The sequence below is a fragment of the Heterostelium album genome, assembly GCF_000004825.1.
Source record: "Heterostelium album PN500 unplaced genomic scaffold PPL_contig15, whole genome shotgun sequence".
Lineage (NCBI taxonomy): Eukaryota > Evosea > Eumycetozoa > Acytosteliales > Acytosteliaceae > Heterostelium > Heterostelium album.
This window is the reverse complement of record NW_008805092.1, coordinates 1-19,735: the sequence shown is the minus strand read 5'-3', so window position 1 is coordinate 19,735 and position 19,735 is coordinate 1. Positions and strand designations below refer to the sequence as shown.

General features: G+C 31.6%; 9 protein-coding genes across 9 annotated transcripts; 2 read left to right on the top strand and 7 right to left on the bottom strand.

The window, feature by feature from the left end:
* Window positions 1–332: 332 nt before the first annotated feature.
* On the top strand, window positions 333–1,259 carry PPL_06215 (E3 ubiquitin-protein ligase; the record flags this gene model as incomplete). The annotated part of the gene is made up of 5 exons (XM_020577078.1): window positions 333–476; window positions 544–737; window positions 797–941; window positions 1,040–1,113; window positions 1,175–1,259. The coding sequence occupies 5 exons, from the start codon at window positions 333–335 to the stop codon at window positions 1,257–1,259; spliced, it is 642 nt and encodes a 213-aa protein (XP_020432752.1).
* Window positions 1,260–1,394: 135 nt separating this feature from the next.
* Window positions 1,395–4,175, bottom strand: expl7 (expansin-like protein; the record flags this gene model as incomplete). Its single annotated transcript, XM_020577077.1, has 4 exons — window positions 1,395–1,982; window positions 2,052–2,395; window positions 2,786–4,025; window positions 4,089–4,175. The coding sequence occupies 4 exons, from the start codon at window positions 4,173–4,175 to the stop codon at window positions 1,395–1,397; spliced, it is 2,259 nt and encodes a 752-aa protein (XP_020432751.1).
* A 498-nt stretch (window positions 4,176–4,673) lies between these two features.
* Window positions 4,674–5,294, bottom strand: PPL_06213 (uncharacterized protein; the record flags this gene model as incomplete). The annotated part of the gene is made up of 2 exons (XM_020577076.1): window positions 4,674–4,865; window positions 5,022–5,294. The coding sequence occupies 2 exons, from the start codon at window positions 5,292–5,294 to the stop codon at window positions 4,674–4,676; spliced, it is 465 nt and encodes a 154-aa protein (XP_020432750.1).
* A 215-nt stretch (window positions 5,295–5,509) lies between these two features.
* dimA (bZIP transcription factor) lies at window positions 5,510–8,570 on the bottom strand (the record flags this gene model as incomplete). The annotated part of the gene is made up of 2 exons (XM_020577075.1): window positions 5,510–6,853; window positions 6,924–8,570. 2 exons carry the CDS (start codon window positions 8,568–8,570, stop codon window positions 5,510–5,512), a joined length of 2,991 nt encoding a protein of 996 aa, XP_020432749.1.
* A 713-nt stretch (window positions 8,571–9,283) lies between these two features.
* PPL_06211 (uncharacterized protein) lies at window positions 9,284–10,624 on the bottom strand (the record flags this gene model as incomplete). The annotated part of the gene is made up of 2 exons (XM_020577074.1): window positions 9,284–10,141; window positions 10,220–10,624. 2 exons carry the CDS (start codon window positions 10,622–10,624, stop codon window positions 9,284–9,286), a joined length of 1,263 nt encoding a protein of 420 aa, XP_020432748.1.
* A 429-nt stretch (window positions 10,625–11,053) lies between these two features.
* Window positions 11,054–13,622, bottom strand: abcD2 (ABC transporter D family protein; the record flags this gene model as incomplete). The annotated part of the gene is made up of 6 exons (XM_020577073.1): window positions 11,054–11,187; window positions 11,259–11,403; window positions 11,474–12,357; window positions 12,426–12,814; window positions 12,887–13,343; window positions 13,424–13,622. 6 exons carry the CDS (start codon window positions 13,620–13,622, stop codon window positions 11,054–11,056), a joined length of 2,208 nt encoding a protein of 735 aa, XP_020432747.1.
* Window positions 13,623–13,980: 358 nt separating this feature from the next.
* On the bottom strand, window positions 13,981–16,809 carry sgmB (saposin B domain-containing protein; the record flags this gene model as incomplete). The annotated part of the gene is made up of 5 exons (XM_020577072.1): window positions 13,981–14,007; window positions 14,314–14,369; window positions 14,417–15,902; window positions 15,969–16,150; window positions 16,782–16,809. 5 exons carry the CDS (start codon window positions 16,807–16,809, stop codon window positions 13,981–13,983), a joined length of 1,779 nt encoding a protein of 592 aa, XP_020432746.1.
* A 120-nt stretch (window positions 16,810–16,929) lies between these two features.
* PPL_06208 (HAD domain phosphoesterase family swiss army knife RNA repair protein) lies at window positions 16,930–18,537 on the bottom strand (the record flags this gene model as incomplete). Its single annotated transcript, XM_020577071.1, has 1 exon — window positions 16,930–18,537. One exon carries the CDS (start codon window positions 18,535–18,537, stop codon window positions 16,930–16,932), a length of 1,608 nt encoding a protein of 535 aa, XP_020432745.1.
* Window positions 18,538–19,253: 716 nt separating this feature from the next.
* Window positions 19,254–19,620, top strand: PPL_06207 (uncharacterized protein; the record flags this gene model as incomplete). Its single annotated transcript, XM_020577070.1, has 2 exons — window positions 19,254–19,284; window positions 19,358–19,620. 2 exons carry the CDS (start codon window positions 19,254–19,256, stop codon window positions 19,618–19,620), a joined length of 294 nt encoding a protein of 97 aa, XP_020432744.1.
* Between the last annotated feature and the right edge of the window lie 115 nt (window positions 19,621–19,735).

Genomic DNA, 19,735 nt, shown 5'->3' with positions numbered 1-19,735 from the left:
ATCCACTCATTAAAATTCATATTACCTCAAAATATCTATTATTGTTGAAAGTTTATTGTTATTTTGTAATTTAACTACTATTGGTCTGATTTTTTGAAATATAAAATTAAATTAAAAATGCTATTTTTACTACGTTGTTACGCAATTTAAAAATACTTTCATTGTCAGGATTCGTAGTTTTTGGAATATGAAACCTTAATTTTTTAGTTTTGATTGATCTCGGAGAGTTGAGTGTCGGAAAAAAAAACTTAAAGTTTTAATTGTGATTCATTAAAAAACTACAAATATTTAATCTACAAAACATCATGTAAAAAACATAAACAAAGTTATAGATGACTGTCGATTGCCCTATATGTCTATGTGATATTGATAATCAGGATTATCATCAATTAAGTAGGTGCAAACATGAATTTTGTAGAGAATGTTTACAAAAATATATAGTTAATAGTATTCAAGAAAAAAAGTATCCTTTAAAAGTAAATATATATAGAAATTAATAATTGTTTTTTATTTATTAATTTTTGTTTTTTTTAATAATAAAAGTGTCCTTGTTTGAAATGTGATATTGAAATAGGTACAACTGATTTAGAAATATTGGTAGATTTAAGTATTGCAGAGACTTTTTATGACTATGCAAAAGAAAAGGCAATTGATAAGGATAATAACTCATTCTATTGTTTAACCCCAGATTGTAAAGGAATATACTTTAGAGTAGAAGGTGATCCCTTTACCTTTGAGTAAATATTATCATTAATTAATCTTATAATGGTTTAAATTAACTTTTATTTATTTATAGTTGCGAGATTTGTAATATGCAATATTGTTTAAAATGTAAAGATATTGATCATGGAGAAATGACTTGTGAACAATGGAGAATAGAAAGTGGACAAGTTTGTGATAGTTTATTCCAAGATTATGCAAATTCTCAAAAATTTAAAAAGGTAAAGATTTATTCTCTTGAAAAACAGAAAAAAATAAATCCAGTTATATATATATATACATATCAATATATTAATATATTTTCAATTAAATTTATAAGTGTCCAAGTTGTACGAATTGGGTTGAAAAAATAGATGGATGCAATCATATACACTGTATTTGCGATCATAAATTGTAAGATATCAAAATATTAAATAGTAGATTTTATTCAAAGATTAATTGTATTTCTATATAGCTGTTATAATTGTGGGAATTCTTACCCGTGTACTTGTGGACAAGATCCTCATGTAGTACAAGAACAAATACCAGAAGAGATTTAGCTGTAGTATTTATCCTGTAAAAAATCAAAAAACAATCATGTAAAAGATAATCAATCATGTAAAATCATTAAAAATCAAGTTTATAAAAATTAATAAATTATTTATTTATTAGATATTAGGTAGATAACGAGTTAACTATTTTTCAGAGGTGTTATTCTTTGGTACAATTCCAATGCTTATGGGTATCCATTTATCATTACCAAATTCATAGATTGTTGATGTGAAGCAACGGTAACCACTTTCACCAATATCATTGTCTACTCCTTTGCTTCCTAAATGGTAGTCTTTTGATGGAATAATAGCAAATTTCACACAGAATGGAATGAGTTGATCCATATTAAATGATATTACCTTTTCATTTAAAGTGTCTTCAGTGTTGTCGATATTGTTGTAGACCTTACTAATATAATTGCTATGTTGTGAATGTTTCATTATGTTTTTAGATATGATTGTCATATTGATATGATCGTGAACGGTCAAGATTCTCTCATTGTCTTGTCTGATACCATCGTTATTCAAATCTTCAAATACTATTCCACGAACCTTTACAGGATCTAATGCCAATTTACAGTCTTTTGTGTAGATCAAAGCATAAAACATAGTCTCCAATGAGCATTTTTCAAAGAATTCAAAGTTATATTGAAGTAACAATGAACTAAGTGGTGAATCAGGTCTCCAAATTGAATATTGTTGATGATATTTTCCTTTAAAAATAGAACCATCCTATAAATTAGAATAGTTATTATTATATTTAATAAACTAAAAATTAATAATTAGTTAACTTTTACTTACTTTATAATGTATGAATCTAACATCTGGTGAAATGATTTCAAGTGGAAGATGATAAACATTTCCAAAAACGATAAAGAAAAAGTCTGCTGTTGGGAATGAGAATTTGAATTCAATAGATTGATCACGTCCAGGAGTAACACTATGTTGAAGAGCATGGTACTCCTTTAGATCAGAGAATAGGTCGATACGATTGTACACTTCTTCTGGTAGTATTGTATTGGAAACTACTGAATCTTTACCATAGGTTATAGTAATATTTGGATAAAAAGTGTTATTTGGAATTACCATAGATTCCTCCAATGTATTATAAAAAGAAGATACATTTTTAAATTGTACAATCTCTTCTATATCACATTTTATCATAGGTTCTTTCTCCAATGTATTTAAATTATATATAGTATTGCATTGACATAAATTAATAAAAAAGATAAATAATATAATATTTTTATAAATCATCATTATAGATTTGTTATAAAAAAAAATAAATGAATAAACTTACAAATTATAATATGAATCTCATTCAGTCAATCAATCATTGCTTAATTATTATGATAAATATGTTTTAATATATAAATATATTTAATTAAAAAAATAGAATATACATTGATCATCATATGATTTTTTTAATATTAGTAGTGGTTTATTTTTTTTATTTATTTAAATAAATAATTTAATTAATAATATATTAAATGATATGAGTGTAAATGAATAGATAAATGATGAAATAGAGTTACCGGTTGTGCTATGTTCATCGTTGATATCTGTGGTGGTACCACTATTGGTTGATGGATGATTGTTGGTGGTTGTTGATGGAATGATTGTAGTGCTGGTGGTGTTTAGTGGTGAAAGATTATTAATGATTGTACTATTATTGATTTTAGTAGGATCGACAATAAATGATATATCATCAAACCAAAGTGTTACATCACCGTCTACCTTGTTACCAAAGTTGATGGATTTCACATTGGTTGAATGTGGTCCAAGTGATTTAAAGTCTACAGTGTGCATCGACCAGTCTTTGGTGATTGGTTCAGTTGGTGTCCAAGCGGTAGAGTCGTTGCTGAAAAACACTTTTAATCCACTCCACTTTGGTTGATTACATTTCACAGAGAATTTGATACCGGTAAAGTAGTCACTATTGAACTCACCTTGTCTTGAGAGTGAGAGGTACGAGTTGATACCGACGAGAGTGATCTTGAGCGAGGAATTCGAACCTGCAGAGTGCTCAGAGAAATCGGTAGTATTGAGATCAGAGTATGATTTCGATTGGAAAGTGTTGAAGCCATCGGCCAATGAATCGTTGTAGATGGTAGCTGGTGTCTGTGAGAGTGTGCAGGTTTCTGGTGGATTCTTAATGACCTTTTTATCGGCGAAATTACCACTGAATTGGAATACCTTCATCTTTTCAACACCGGACATCACCCAAGATACTTTGTCACCAAAGATCGAGGTGGCGGTAACTGTGGCTGGGAAACTCATTTTCTCTTGACCGGTCCAAGAAAACTCGGAGCTATTCTGTCTTTGCATTGCGATGCTTGATTTGGCACCCTTTCCTTGGATGGTAACCATTGAGATACCAACGTTGTTGTTGAAAAGCAACAGCTTGATGTAATAGTCAGAGGTATCGTTCTGTTGGATTACACTCAATGGACCAGACGATGAACAACTGACACGTCTGAAACCTGCATCGTATACAACGGAATCAGATGAAATCTTGGCAAAAGCATTTTGAGTTAACATAAAGAATGGACGATCCGATGGACAGTCTTTAGCAGAACAGAAATTGACTACCTTGATAGTGGTAGTACCATTTGGTCCAGTGATTTCGAAACAATCTCCACAACGTGCACCGGAATCATAGAACATCTCATTAAGAGTAGCAGTATAAACACCTGGATTTACCAATCCATCATATTTTCCATATCCACATGAACCTGATTCTGTTAAAGGTTCAGTACCTTGTACTTTTGCTGACTTTAAAAAAAAAAATTAATAAATGAATGAAAATATTTTATTTATAAATAATAATTTACTTACCATGCATACTGTTAATGGAGTGGATGAAGAATAAACAACTAAAAACTTAAAACAAAGTAAAATAGTAAAAATAAAATAGAATTTCATAGTTTTTTTATTAGATTCTATTATTAAATTGTAAGAACAATGATTATATTTGAAAAGACCTACTTACTTTTTTACATATTTATAGATTTTACATAATGTTACAAAATAAATAAATAAATATTGAAAATATCTTTAAATATTGGAAATATCTTTAAAAATTCAATAACTAAAGATATTAAACAAAGTCATACAAATACAAACACTAAAAAATAAGTTGTAACCAAATCGTCATTTAATGTGTGTGGTATTAATTTTTCCAACTATTTTTAAAATAGAATTTGATTGATTGTGATTGATTGTAACTTGTTATTAATTAATAATATTATTATTACTATAAATGTTAAAAATTTTAAAGTATGAATGGAATGTGAATGTCTTTTTTTCTTATTATTATTAATTGTTAAAAAATAATAAATCTTACTTATTGGGTTGATTTTGATTTATAATATTATTTATATTTTTATTTATTAACTTATTATTAAAAAATTAATAAATTATTTATTCGTCATCTTCGTCATCGTATTCTTCCATATCATCATCATCCTCGTCGTCGTCGTCTTCCTCATAATCTGGATCGTCTTCTTCATTATAATTTTCATCGATACCATTTTGCTCTAGAGCACGTTGGAATGAATCGGCAGCATATTGAGACATAATCTTTTTAAGTAATGCATTTGCTTTTTGCATAATCTAAATTATTAAGTATTAAAATACATATTAGTGTTATTATTTATTATTAGAACCCAAAAAAACATTAAAGAAAAATATAATAAATGTGTAAAATATAAAATTATCTATGATTATCTATGATTATATATATATTGATTATTATTATTATTTACATACCATTCTATTCTTTACATCACCCATCATGTTGAGTAAAACAGTATCGGTATATTCATTATTTAAAGTATTTAATGCGGTGTTTCTGACTAATTGTACGTCAGAAGGCAATGTCCTTCTGTGTATAGCGGCTGGATAAAAGAATCTTCCTCTCATCATATTCAAACGTTTATAAATATTATATTTCTTTTTTAAATGTGCCATAACTCTATCATTTCTCTTTGCTGCATGATATGCTGCAAACATATCAATCACTTTCTCTGTTTCTAGTGTCATTGTCTATATTAATAATATATAAATAAATAAATAAAATATTGTTTCTAAAAAAGTAATAAAAAAAAAAAAAAAAAACAGCAACAGTTTTAAATAAATTAAAAAAAAAAAACGAAGATGATAAAATTTTGAAAAAAAGAGGGAAATTTAAATTATGTATTTTTCTTTATTTTTGTTTTGCAAAAAAAATAATATATATAACTAACAACTATAATAGTTTATTTTGTTGGGAGATTATAATTATACCATTGGAACTTTTTTGCCTTCTTCTTTGGTGATGTTTGTTGTGGTGGTATTTGTTGTTGTTGTTGTTGTTGTTGTTGGTGTGAAGTATGATGATGATGTTGTTGATTTTGTTGTTGTTGTTGTTGATGATGATTATTAGTTTCTAAAATATCTAAATGTTGTTGTTTAGTTAAAGGTGGTGCTTGTTGTTGAATATTATTATTATTATTGTTATTATTATTATTATTATTATTATTATTTGGTAATAAATCAACATTAATTATATTTTGTGGTTGTTGTATAGGTGATGATATATTGGTATTACTAGAACTTGGAGAAAGTTGTGGAGAAGATTGAACAATGGGTGATCCTGAACTTGTTCTAATTGGATCGATCGATGGCAATGGAGGTGGTGGTATATTATATATATTTTGATAGAGATTCTCGTAGGTCGATAGGAGGTTCTCAATTTGATAGTTCTGGTTTTGTGGCGGTGCTTTGATCTTGTTTTGCATCGACTCTAGGAACATCGATTTTCCATCTTCGTTCGGGAGGAGTCGTTGGATAAAGGTGGTTCCGTCCTTGTGTGACTTGTGAATGGTACCCCAGACCTGTGTGATGGTGTCGACGATACCAATGTCGTAGCAAGCGACACTGTTCAAGCGTAGGATGAGCTTGGCGTGTTGAATCGGTGTGAGGATGGTCGAGAGCACCAAATCGGTATCGCAAATCAAATTACGGTGCTTGACAAAGTTCTTTTTGAGTTGTTCGAGTTTGCGAGTGAGATCGAGTAGCTCCGATATGTTGATCGATCCTTTGTCAGTGAATTGCGGCACGTCAGAGATGCTGGCGGAGCTGTTGTTGGCGGCAACTAACGATGGAGTGCGACGGTGGTATGGTGGCTGCACAAAATGATCGTTTCTCGGTGAGTCAAGCGATGGCGACGACAAACTTATTGCCTGCGGTGACGATGAAGCAGAGTCTGGAGTCGGTGGCATCGGTGTTGAGATTCCACTGAGAATATCGTTGTTTGGTGAGATTGGTGTTCTTGGACGATCCGCTTGATAGGCACGATCACTAAAATCACAGGCACCACAAATAACCAACTTCTTTAGGAACAAATCCTTGATCTCGCGATCCAGAGCATCACGCTCCTCTCTCAACTCATTGTGAATCTTCAAGTGATCATTCCACAATATCTCAGAGGCATGTCGCTGTTGTTCATTCATACCGACTTGCTCCACGAAATTGGGCCACCAAATAGCAGATGCCATTGATCTACCACAAATAATAGATGCGTCAGATGATGATTTATATCCCATTAATGCTAATCTTGCCTGTAAATAGAATTAATAGAATATTAATAAAAAGTCGTTATAATTTTAAAAAAAAAAAAAGATATCTTACTTGAGTATAAGGATGAACAATCTTTTCAACTTCTCTTTCAATCACTGTAGATCTAAGTTGTGAAGAGTAATAATAGAGTTGTAGGAGGTATTCGATTGATTTTTCATCGTTCTCATTGATTGCTTTGGCGAGTTGAGACATGAGTGCTTTGACTTCGTGAATGACCTCATTGAAGGCATCGTCAGGTCTCATAAGATCGCTCATATCACCTTTCTTGAGAAGAGTGTTCTCCTGTCTGAGTTGCTCATTCTCGAGTGAAAGTTGTTTTACCTTTTGTTCGATCTCGCTGATGTGATCCTTCTTTCTCTGACGATAGTTCCTACTGGCAGTGTTTTGGTTTGACTTCATCTTTCTTGGATCTTCCTCCTCTTCTTTTGCCTTTTTCTGTTGTTGTTGTTGAATCAATCGTTGTCTCTCTGCTTGTTGTTGTTGAACTTGTTGTATTTGATATTCAAACAATGTTTTTGGTGGTGGATTTGTTTGTACATTTGAAAAATTATTTGGTAAATTAAGAACATATGAATTATCAATATTACTTTGTTGAGATGGTTGTGATTGAGGTGGTGAAGAACTACCAGATGAATCACTACTATTACTATTTATATTATTATTAAAATTACTATTAGACTGTAAAGGAGAAATTTGTTGTGATTGTTGTTGTTGTTGTTGTTGTTGTTGCTGTAATAATGATGGTTCACCAATATTTTGTTTATAAATATTGTTATTATTATTATCATTATTATTTATATTTACAATTATAGGTTCTTGTTGTTGTTGTTGAGGTTGTTGTATTAGTTGTGGAGATTGTTGCTGTATTTGTTGAGGAGGTTGAGGTTGTTGTTGTTGTTGTTGTTGTTCAGGTGGTGTTTGTTGTTGAGGTTGTTGATAAAATTGATATGGAGATGGAAATTGTGTAAATTGTTGTTGTTGTTGTATTCCATCTTGTTGTTGTTGTTGTTGAATTAGTTGTGTTGTTTGTTGCTCTGAAGAAGGTGAACCAGTGGTACCTTCAAGCATTTGCTTCAATAGAGTTTGTTGCTCTTGTAAGAAAAGGAATTGAATCTGTTGATCAGAGAGAAGAGAGGCATGATCACCCAGCTTCTTCTTGAATTGTTCTTGTTGCTGTTGGATCAGTGATTGTATGAAACTAAAGTCAGAAGAACCGGTGGTGCTGTTGTTACTACCGCCATTGCCAGCTCCAAGACCACCACCACCGCCACCATTAATAGTCGGTAACTGGTTATTGCTACTACTGATCTGATTGAATAGATCACCATACAATTGTTGTTGTTGCAGATTCAATTGATCATTATTCATTAAGATTTGTGAAGATGTTTGTAATGAAATTGGTTGTTGTTGAATAGTTTGCTGTTGTTGTTGTGCTGGTTGAATATTAATATTTTGTTGTTGTTGTTGTTGTGTATTTAATTGAGAAAGAAAAGAACTTGTAGAAGTACCAAGAATCTGTGAAATCGATAGTTCATTCTTTGCTGATAACAACGAAGCAGATGATGATGTATCGTTGTAAGAGAGTGAGCTGAGTGGGTCAATACCGACACCTACACCATTGAACGATTCATTGTTGAATTGTTGTTGATACTGCTGATACATGCTAATTAAATCTATCTTGTGAAGAAAATCTTCCATCTTTTATAATAATAAAAAAAAAAAACAAAAAACCACCAAAATATATAATATAAATACTAGTACTATTCAATTACATAAATGTATAAACTCGTTTTGTTTTTTTTTGTTTGTTTGTTTGCTTACTAATTAATTATAAAAATAGGAGAGTAATATTAACAACGACAATAGTAATTACTGCAGTAACAAGTACAATCTTAAATTAACAATAGTAATGTAATTAATAGGGTGGTGATTATTTAGTTTTGTTTTTTTTTTTTTTTTTTTTGTTTTCCAAATTTATCTTTAATTTTTGAAAAAAAATATAAAAACAAAGTTTATTATTTATTGCAAATGATTTAAGAAAAAAAAAACCAATAACAACAAAAAACTAATAAACTAATAAATAATTAAATTAAAAACAATTAATAACAACAAGTTAAGTTATTGTCCATACAAAATCAGTTTTTTTTTTTGGTTTTTTTTCTAAAAGTTTGGGGTTACATTTCTACACGTAAAAAATATATATTCAAAAAAATGTGATTTTTTTTAATTAAAAATTAATTTATTTTCAATTTTTTTCAAAATTTTTTAATTAATTTATTTTGGAAAAGATTAGAGTTGACTGTAGATGAGTGGTTATTGCCTATTGATGATGGCAAAAGAAACCATCTTCCAATCAACGAAAAAAAAATCTTTTTTATTTTTTCCTTTTTTAAAAAGTAACTTTTTATAAATTATTCTTCTTGATTTTCATTTATGTAAATACTTGATACTCTATTGGAAACTGAAATCTTTCCAATGAATACATGATCATCATCAGCCAGTTTGGTGTTTCCAAAGATTCGAACTGCTGTGTAGGAGACGTCTTCTGGTATGGCCAATGAAAAGTGGGTGAAATCGTTGGTATAATGTTTGCTTCCGTCCGCCTCGGAAACTAGATCCTTAACAACGGCACTCTCTGCAGATGCCATTGCTACTTTAAGGTTTTGGATTCCCCGGAGTGATCCCTTCACGAAAAAGTGGAATCCGTCGAAATATTTACCGGTGAAACACGGTTGGTCATTGGAACAGAGGAATGTCAGACCACCGTCTGGCTCTGGAACCATCTCGATCGTGTTCATCTCTCTGAACTTCATTGGCGATGACCAAACTCTGTTGGGTGTCCAAACATCCTTGACCATGTCGTGATTGAATTGGCCATCCTCCATCAACAGTACTTCAAGTAGCGTATGATAGAAGAGGTGTTCGGCTGGCTTGACCACACCAAACAATGGAGTATCTCTCTTACTTATAATTGGAACATCTGCTGGAATATATTGTTGAGGCTGTACAGCTGGAATATATTCTTCTTCTTTGACAGGTATTGGATTACCGTTACCAGCAATTACAATATCGGCACAGGTCATATAATATTCTTGTGGATTGAATTCCCAGAACCATTGAAGTGTATACAATCCATTCTCTACATTTGGAATATTGTAACAAGCAGTGCAAGTTGCATTATTGGTATTCTCATAATATTTTGTACAATTTCCAAATGGTCTAGAAATAATTGGATGATTAAAGAATTCTTCTTGTGTATCATCTTCAGCCTATTATTTAAAAATAAGAATATAATAAAATAATAATTAATATATAATTATATATATATGTATTTTTTTAATACTTACTTCATAATCACCTTTTTTATTTGAAAGATAAAAACCAACGGAACCAGCACGTGGTTGTGTAGCATGATTTCTTGCTGGCCACTGAGAACAAATCTTTTGTCCTTGAGAAAATATACCCATTGGGAATTTCTCACTGTATTGAGTATAAACTGGAGCATAACGATTTTGTGATGGTCCACATGCTTTACCAAGACTGGTTGGAAGTGGTTTAGTGAATTTTCCAAGTTGATAGAGGTATTTATCTCCTGAAAATTCGACAACTCTGAAATTTCTTGGATAAGCACGACATCTATTGGCTCCAAAATCATAATCTACACAATTCATAAATGAATGTGATTCAACAATCTCCAAAATTCCATATATTAAAACCAAACTTAATATTATATTTTTAATTTTTATTATCATCCTTTAACTAGATCTTTTAATAATAATAATAAAAAAAAAAAGAAGTGAAGCTTTATAAATAAATATATATTAAATGATTTATATTTAATCCTCTATTATAATGTTCTCAAATGCATCATTATGATAATAACAAATAGTATTAATATTTATTTTTTTTTTGTTTTTAAAATTTTCTATTCTATCATAGTATGTGAAATGATGATCATATTGATGATGATCATAATACAATGTAAAGATGTAAAAAGAGTAACGGGTTAAGATAGATATGAAAAACAAATCATAACAACTTTAATAATTATAATAACACGTACAAATTTATTATCTTTTTTTGATTTGATTTGATTTTTTTTTTTTGTTTGTTTTACTAACAACCACGGAGTTGTTATATTACACACGTTGTGATAATTGATGTGTGTTTTAGCTCAATGTTCATTTATAAGAGAGTGGTTTGTTGATATGATCTTGAGAGTGGTCAATCTTTGTCCATTCCCATCCACCTCTACCATCAAACAAAAGTTGATCATCATGGTATGCACGCAATTGTTGTCTATGTGATACAGTGACTAAAAAAAAAAAAAATAACAATAACAATAAATATTTAGAATATAATTAATCATCTTTTTAAAATACTTACATAATGTAATACCAAGTGTTTTACATGTTTCATAAATCTTTCCTTCAACTTCATCACTGACAGCACTAGTACACTCATCAAGAATAGCGTATTGTGGTCTATGATAGAATAAACGGGCCATAGCAATTCTTTGTTTTTGTCCACCCTAAAAAATTAAATAAATAAAGATAGATTAGTAAATCAAAAGTTATATATTAAAATTATTAATTTCTTACTGATAATGCAGTGAACCAATCTTTAACATCATCCCATGCCCATTGATTGATGATTGTGTTGTTTGGATCGACGGTTGATAAGAGATGAACGAGATCATCATCGGTGATACCAAACTTTTTCATGTCTTCGGCGTTGTGTGGGTAGATGATTTGATCTCTCAATGTACCGAGTACGAGATATGGCTTTTGTGGAACAAAGAGAATGTCTTCCTTTCTTGGCTTGATGACGGTACCGCAGTGCAATGGCCACAATTCACCCAAGATACGGAAGAGTGAACTCTTACCACTACCGTTCGGACCGGTGATCATTACGTTTTGTTGTGGCTTGACCTCAAAGTTCAAGTCGGTGACGAGCAACTTACCCTCCGGTGAGACAATAGAGACATTGGAGAACTTGATGAATTCACCCTCGACAAAGCTACCACCACCGGTGACCGATTGCATTGTAACGGTCTGGGAGAGCGAACGCTTCAACTGACGGAGATTGTCGGAACGTTTCTTCCACTCGACCAACCAGTTCGAGTCGTTGGTGAGATACTGATCAGAGGTGCCACTGCTCGATTGAATGGCTGGACTGCTGATATCGTCGTCCTCAACAATGACAAAGGTCGATGATCCACGCTCCTTCAGTGACTTTATCATTTCGAGCAACTCTGAGACACGCGAAGTGTAACCTGCCATATTGGTAATCTTGTTTCCGAGCAATACCAACTGACCGATCGCTTGTGCCAACGCCATCATCAGCTGAGTATTTCTAATATAATCCTTGGTCAACTCTGTTGAATCTTTTCCAGCAGTACCTTTAATACCTAAATAAATTGGTAATGCCATACAACCATATCCAACAATCGATGCACAATATTTAACTAAAAATCCATCGAAAACTAAATAAAGATAGAGGAAATTAGAATTGAACGATAATAAAGTTATTAAATTAATTGTTTTTACTTACTTCCAACTAAACATCTTAGATAACTAACATAACCAGTATGTCTATAAATATCACCAAATGATAAATTAATGATTTGTCTTTCCTTTCTAGCACCATCGTAGAAAGCAATCTCCTCGGCGTTGGTAATCAATCTTTGATGAACGGTACGGTAGTTTCCTTCGAGTTCCGATTGCTTAGCAGTGAGCTTACCAAATGGTGGCATGATCAACTTTTTAAGTGAACCAGAGATAATAAAGTAACCAAACATCAACAATGGTGATCCCCATCCCATAACACCGACCAACTTGCTTGTGAAAAGTATCAGATCCAACACTGGTTTAAATACCGTTGTATATAAATTACTCATTGAATTACAAAACATTTCAATATCAGATGTTACTCTTTGATCACTATAATTATGATATGATAAAATGTTAACTAATTAGTTTATAAATTATTATCTTAATATCTTAATTACTTACGCATTATCAATTCTATTATTTCCACCTAGATGAGATGCTTTGTAAAAGTTTACACCTTCCAAGTATTCACGATGAACGTACTCTGATAGTCTCTTACGGAAACGCAATGCCAACATGTCGGTTTCATATTTGAGTGTGCTGTTGACGAATGATGCTGGAATGGAGATCAATGCAAACTTGAGTACACCATTACGCATTTCCTTCCATTTACGGGCAACCAAGTTCTGTGCGTTTCTACCGGCAATCTCTGCAATCGAAACTGAAAGCATGGTACGTGCCAACAGCAATACAGTCAAGAACATCAAACTCAAGAACTCCTTTGATCTGATCGATGGAATGATGATTCTAATGATTTTTGCTAAACGCTTGAAAAACACTGCATCCACTGTTACTCTAGTACTCTTTCGATCACCTGATCTCTCTTTATTTTGAACAACCAATCCACTTTGTGATTTACCTAAAAAATGATGAATATTAATTAAAAGAATGTTATTAACAATGATAGATCTATCATATCATAATAATCCTTTAACATACTATCTTTTTGAGTTTTATAAAACTTGATAAGTGTATATGCACCACCACCAAGAGCAGCTAAAATCATTAGTTTTTTGGTGAGTGAACCACTGGTTGGACCAAGTGAACCGAGAAGAGAGAGTAGCTTTTGTTGTGCTCTCTTTACGGTTCTATTGGTATTAGCTCCTGTCATAGAAGCTGTTAAAGTTTGTAATACCATACTACAACTACTTTTATTATTATTGATGATTAAACGATAGATAAATATAGGTAAAGATCAAAATTCTGAATAATAACCTAAAACTAAACTATATTTATAAATTTAATTTTGACAAGTTAATAAACTCTGTTTAAAATAATAAACTATATAAGTAAAAGTTTGCTCTTTTCTTTTATTTTTTTTATTTTGTTGTGTTGTTTGTCTGTGTGTTTTTTTTTTTAAGTTTAGTGTTGTGTTGTGTTGTGTTGTGGTATTGTGTTGTTTGTTTAGTGTGTTGTAAAAAGAATAAACATAATAATACACACAATGTATATGTATAATTTAAAAAAAACAACAACTAAACTTTTATATTGTTTTTTTAATAAAGTTTATTATTCTTACGAATCTTTTTAAATTATTACTTTATTATTATTTATATATCTTAATTTTTTTTCCAACTTACAATAATCTATCAAACAAATAATAAATAATGAAATTTAAAAGTTTTTGTTTGTTTTCGCTAAAAAAAAATAAATGTTGTTTGACAACTTTACATGTAAACTGGTTTGTTCTTTCTTTTTATTCTCACTCAGATTTTTTTGGATGAAATCGTCAATTTATTCCTTATTAGTGTTTTTTTGAGACTAAAATTTCGCTTTTCATAAATTTAATAAATCTTTGTTTGTTTTTTTAAATTAATTTCAAATCTCGCATGTTTGTAGGTTGAATGTTGGTTAAAGTTTTTTGTCAACGTTGTGAATGACGACACTTTTTTAAAAATATTTTTTTGTAATATCATTTTTTTTTTTATTAACAAGCTTTTGGTAATGACTTTACAAAGTTTTGAGTTTTTGTTAGTTGTTCTAGATCACCATTGCTCTTGTTTGCGACACACTGTTTATATTGGGCATAGTAACCGGATGCTGCTTCACAAGTGTAGTAATCGATGCAACTCTTGGAGGTGCATGGATTGCTCGATGCATATGGTGATTGTGCGTAAAAGAAGTTGTAATATTGATTGAATACTTGAGTGTTTGTGTTCATATTGTCGAGTACTGATTGCCAATCAGCTGCAAACATATTGGTCATGTTGTAGGCGGTAGTTGCATTGTAGGTGAGTTTCCAAGTGGGGAATCCTTTGGTGTTGGCATCGGCGACGTCACCATGGTATGTACTAGACTCCAAGATATAACCGGAATCTTGATCGATTGTATAGATACGATAGGATGGATTTTGATTGGTGTAGGTGGTGACTGATGGTGCGATGTAGCTAACTGCCATTGGATGTCCGTCGGTCTTGTCGTGGTAAACTTGGAATTGATCGTGGTGAGTGTGTCCAAAGAATAGCGCAATAATGGAATCTTCATAACGATCGACAATCTGATAGAGTTGTTGTGCCCAGATATCGATGCAGTCAGAGATACCTGTTGGGATATGTCCGATGATGTAGGCACGCTCTTTGGCAGCCTCGATCGACTCCATTGTCTCGATGAGCCACTCGAGCATTCCAGCTGGATCGGTGATATTCTGGATCATCCAGAGATTCTGGTTGTTACACCAGTTCATATTGAGCGATACCAATCTGGTGCCAGGCATCATTTCCGCACTGTAATATCCACCGAGAGAGATTGTTGAGGTGTCGACACCCGATGACAACAACCAATTCGACCAGTCCTTCTCGAGTTGACTGTACAGCCAGTTGGCTCCACCGGTATCTGGTAGTGGGAATGAATTTACTGGTACACCTTCGTGGTTTCCAATGGCGGGATAGACTTGAACGCCTGGGAAGTATTTATCGAGAAGATCGGTTATCAATGCCGATGCATTAAGCTGAGTTTCATGAGTTTGCATCCAGACATCGTGAGGTGGATTATCACCAGTCCAGAATATATAGTCTGGAGTCACTTGGCTTGCAATATTTGAGAGCATGCTGTGAACCATTGGCAAGTTTACATCGCATCTGTAGTCACCCCAGGCACCTGCAGCATTTGAACCGGAGCCTGGACCGTCGGCAGCACGGCAACAAACCGGCTGACCACAATCTGCATTCATTCCCTCTTGATAGAATTGATCGATATGAAAATCACTCAAATGTAAAATAGTTTTGGTTGGACCACCTTTTGCTGGTGGTACAGGTGGTACATGAGGTGGTTTTGGTGTTGGGAATACAATAGTTCCACTATAATTGGCTGGATTGAACGGACAAATTCCAACAAATCCACATATATAAACAGGTGAATATGTTTTATTTGCAACAATTTCAAATGTTTCATTTCTAAATAATGGTATAATTCCTTCACACTAAGATAATAGCAATTTAATTAATTGAAATTGAAAAATTATTATTTATCTTTTTTTTTTACTTACAACATTTTTCTTTTCAATATGGAATAAAGTACAAAAATCGATAGCAAATTTAATTATTTCATCTGCATTTTTACCAGATTCTGATAGATCCTGAAGTGATGTGACCAAAGTCGAACATAGATCACAAGTTACAGCTGATAATGCTGCAGTTTTTGAATATTTTTCGATATTCTCATTATTATCTTCTATATTGGAATTAAAACCATGTGAAAATACAAAATTTGAAAATAATAATATTTCTATTAATAAAATAAATAAATAATTTCTATTCATTTATTTATCTATCTAATATCTTTAAGATAATTTATATACAAAAATAATAAATAAAAGATTGAAAACCCCCTATTAGTTTATTATAGAAATTTAAATAATAAATTATTAATTAAATAAAAAATAAAATTATAACCATTTTTATCAATTTGTTTTTTTTTTTTTTAATTTAACAGTGATTTTATATAAAAAAATTTATAGTGATTTAAATAGGGGTAGATTGTTTATTATGGGGGTGAGTTAAATGAAATTCGAATGAAGCAAATTTACTCTGAATTTCATAACAAATAAAATCTTTGACAACTTTTCAGTTCCGAAAAAGATATTATACATTTTTTTTGTGGAAGCCCTCATGTCAATTAAAAAAAAATTGTTGTTGATTTTCATTAAATATTGAACAAAAGATATTTTAAGCTTTCAAAAATGAAAAGACTCAATAGATATTAAAAAAAAACGATAAATTTGTTTGTACAAACATAATTTCTTTGGATATTAATTGCAAAAAAAAAGCTTTTTTTTGTTTATTGCATTATATATTGATACATGATGTCGTTATTGATTGTTTCATCATCTTTTTTTCTTTCTTTTGGATTTAGAAAGGATTTTTCTTTTCTTTTCTTTTAGTCTATCTATTATACAAGTTTTTAAATAAATTAATTATTATTATTGTAACTTGATGTTTTTTCTTTTTTTAATCTAAAGAAAGTTTCTTGATATAATCTTCAAGTTGATCTATCTCTGTTATATTATTCTTGGTTGACCATTCCTTGACGATTCCAACGGCCTTTCCTATTTTTTGACCTGCCTCTGGATGGTGCTTCTTGATGAGTTCTCCTAAATTTGCGCCTTTGCTTGGATTGACTTCGTTTTTTTTTTTAGCACCAGCACCATCGACCAACTCATAGGTGGTTGGACCGACCTCTGTGATTACAGCATCCAAAACCAATTGTGACTTGTTAATCTTTGCACGGATACTAATGCTTGGGAATTCGAATGGTGCTTTAACTGGTTGTTTTTTCTTATCATTTGAAGCGGCTTCATGATTATTATTGTTGTTATTGGTTGTTGTTGTTTCTTCTTTCTTTGATGTTGGTGGCGCAATAAAATCTAAAAGATGATCAAGATCTCCAATCTCTTCAATTGGAATCCACTGACGAATATGATTGCTATCGACTGGTTTTCCCTTTGGATGATGTGCGAGGGTGACGTGGATGATGTTGTTATTCGATGGAACACCAGAGACCTTGAGTGCGAGAGCGGCACCAGAGATACCGACTGCCTCCACCTTGAGTTGAACCTTCTTTCCAACGGCAAACGCCTCACCATCCACTGGCTTTCCATCGTCTTGTGGCTTCCAAAGGTTTGGCGAGTGTCCACCAAGATTCATAGTGGCATGATGACACTTGATTTCCCAATCGGCTGGAAAATCGAACCAACTCTTGATTCTATGATGCGAGTTCTCATCGAGAAGCGCACAAGTGTAGCTAACGATCTGACGCATTCTATAGGAAGGAGTACCGTTCTTTGCCACCAATCTCTGAACCAACTCGACTTCGAGGTGTTCCTCGAGATATCTTGGTGGTTCGTTGACGTGAATGACATTGCTAGTGACATCGACAATCTTGGCAAGCTCCTTTCTGAACTTCTCGACGTGTTTGATACGATCTTCATAGACATTGATTGTTTTGATTCTGTTGTTGTACTGACTGAGTAAACTCTTGATATAGGAGATCTTAAAGTCAAAGGTTGGCTCTACTTGACCACCGCTTTGCTTATCGGCTGTACCCTTGAGACCGACATGATTCATTTCAATGGCGCGACTTCCGAGGATACGATGAATGATATCGGCGTAGAGTGTAGTTCTTCCGGTGAGCAAGATGGTGACGGTGTTGTCGGCAGTGGCAGACTCTTTGACGGCAGCCAAGACACCAGTGTTGAACCAATCCTCAGAGGGTGCAATCGGTACGTATGGGTGATCGAGAGTCAACGTATCTTGGAACCAACCTAATCCACCTGGTTCCGATGCCATTGCCTTGAGCTTTCCAATCATATTTGGATGCCATAACGATGGATTTGGTTCTGGTGACTTGAAGAGTGTACCATCAAAGTCGAAAATATTCAAAATGAGTTTACCTGTTGTATTCTCAACTTTCTTTAACACCTTTATAATACCACCACCACTCTCTACATTATCACCTTCCGACTCTGAATCATCGATAATAATAACTTTATCGACAATTGTCTTATTTATCTTTTCACTATCTGATGATGAATCATCAATAACTATTACATTATCCATATTAAAATTATATATAAATAAATAATAAAATATAGATTAATAAAATACAAATATCTATTAAAAATATAAAATAAAAAAAGTAAAACTATTTCGATTTATGTGATGACGATGGTTGACTATAAAAAAGAAATTAAAAGATTCATTTCATGTACAAAAAAAAAATATAAAAATTATTTTTATTAATTTTAATATATTTTTCTCAATTTATTCAAAGAAAAAAAAAATTTTGTTTTGTTTTTTTTCACTTGACCAAGATCTGATTAGAAAAAAATATTGTAATCTTTTAAAAGATCATTTTATCACATATATTTCATTCTTGATTATAACATTATATAGCTTTCTTTATTTCTTTCAATGTAATCAAATCATTGATCAATACTATAATAACAGATATCTTTTTAAATTGATTTTCATAACAAAAAAAGGGTTAGAAAGTGCAATTGTTATCACCACTGCGAGATATTTAACAAACAAGTGTGTGTGTGTTTTAATTAAATGATTTTTATTGAGTTAACTGAATGTTGATTATTTTTTCCAAACCCAAAAAAAAATAAATAAATAAATTTTTAAAATTTAATTTATTACAAACAACTTCATATCTTTATTAAGTTTTTACATTTCATTCAATCATTATTTTCTATCCAACTCTTTTTATATAAATCTAATAACTAGTTATAATTAAATTATAAATTAAATTAAATCTTTATTGTTTCAAAATGTCATCCATTGTTACACCATTACCTGCAAGTAAGTAATTTTATAGATTTTATAATTAATAAAATATTGATAATTTCTTTTTGAACAAAATAAATAGATAAAGCTGGAGGAAGAAGAATACCTTCAAAATCACATAATCATAAAACTAGCAATGATTCTACGATTATTACGTCATTTGTGTCTGGTATGGATCCAGTGACCAAAGTAGTCCAACCACCAGTTACCGGAGAATTATCATCTTCACCAAAGCTTAATTCCAGTTCCAGTCACAATACAAAATTATTTGCAAGCACCTACTCTCCACCTCAACCAACTCACTCTGAACGTCACGCTTCAAGTAGCCATACAATCAACCAACCAAGATAATCTCTTCATATGCAACAACCAACCCAACTTGATTATCCAAACTTGTAAATAATTGTAAAAAAAAAAAAAGAAAAAAAAAAAAATAAAAATAATAGAAATAAAATTTAACTAAAAC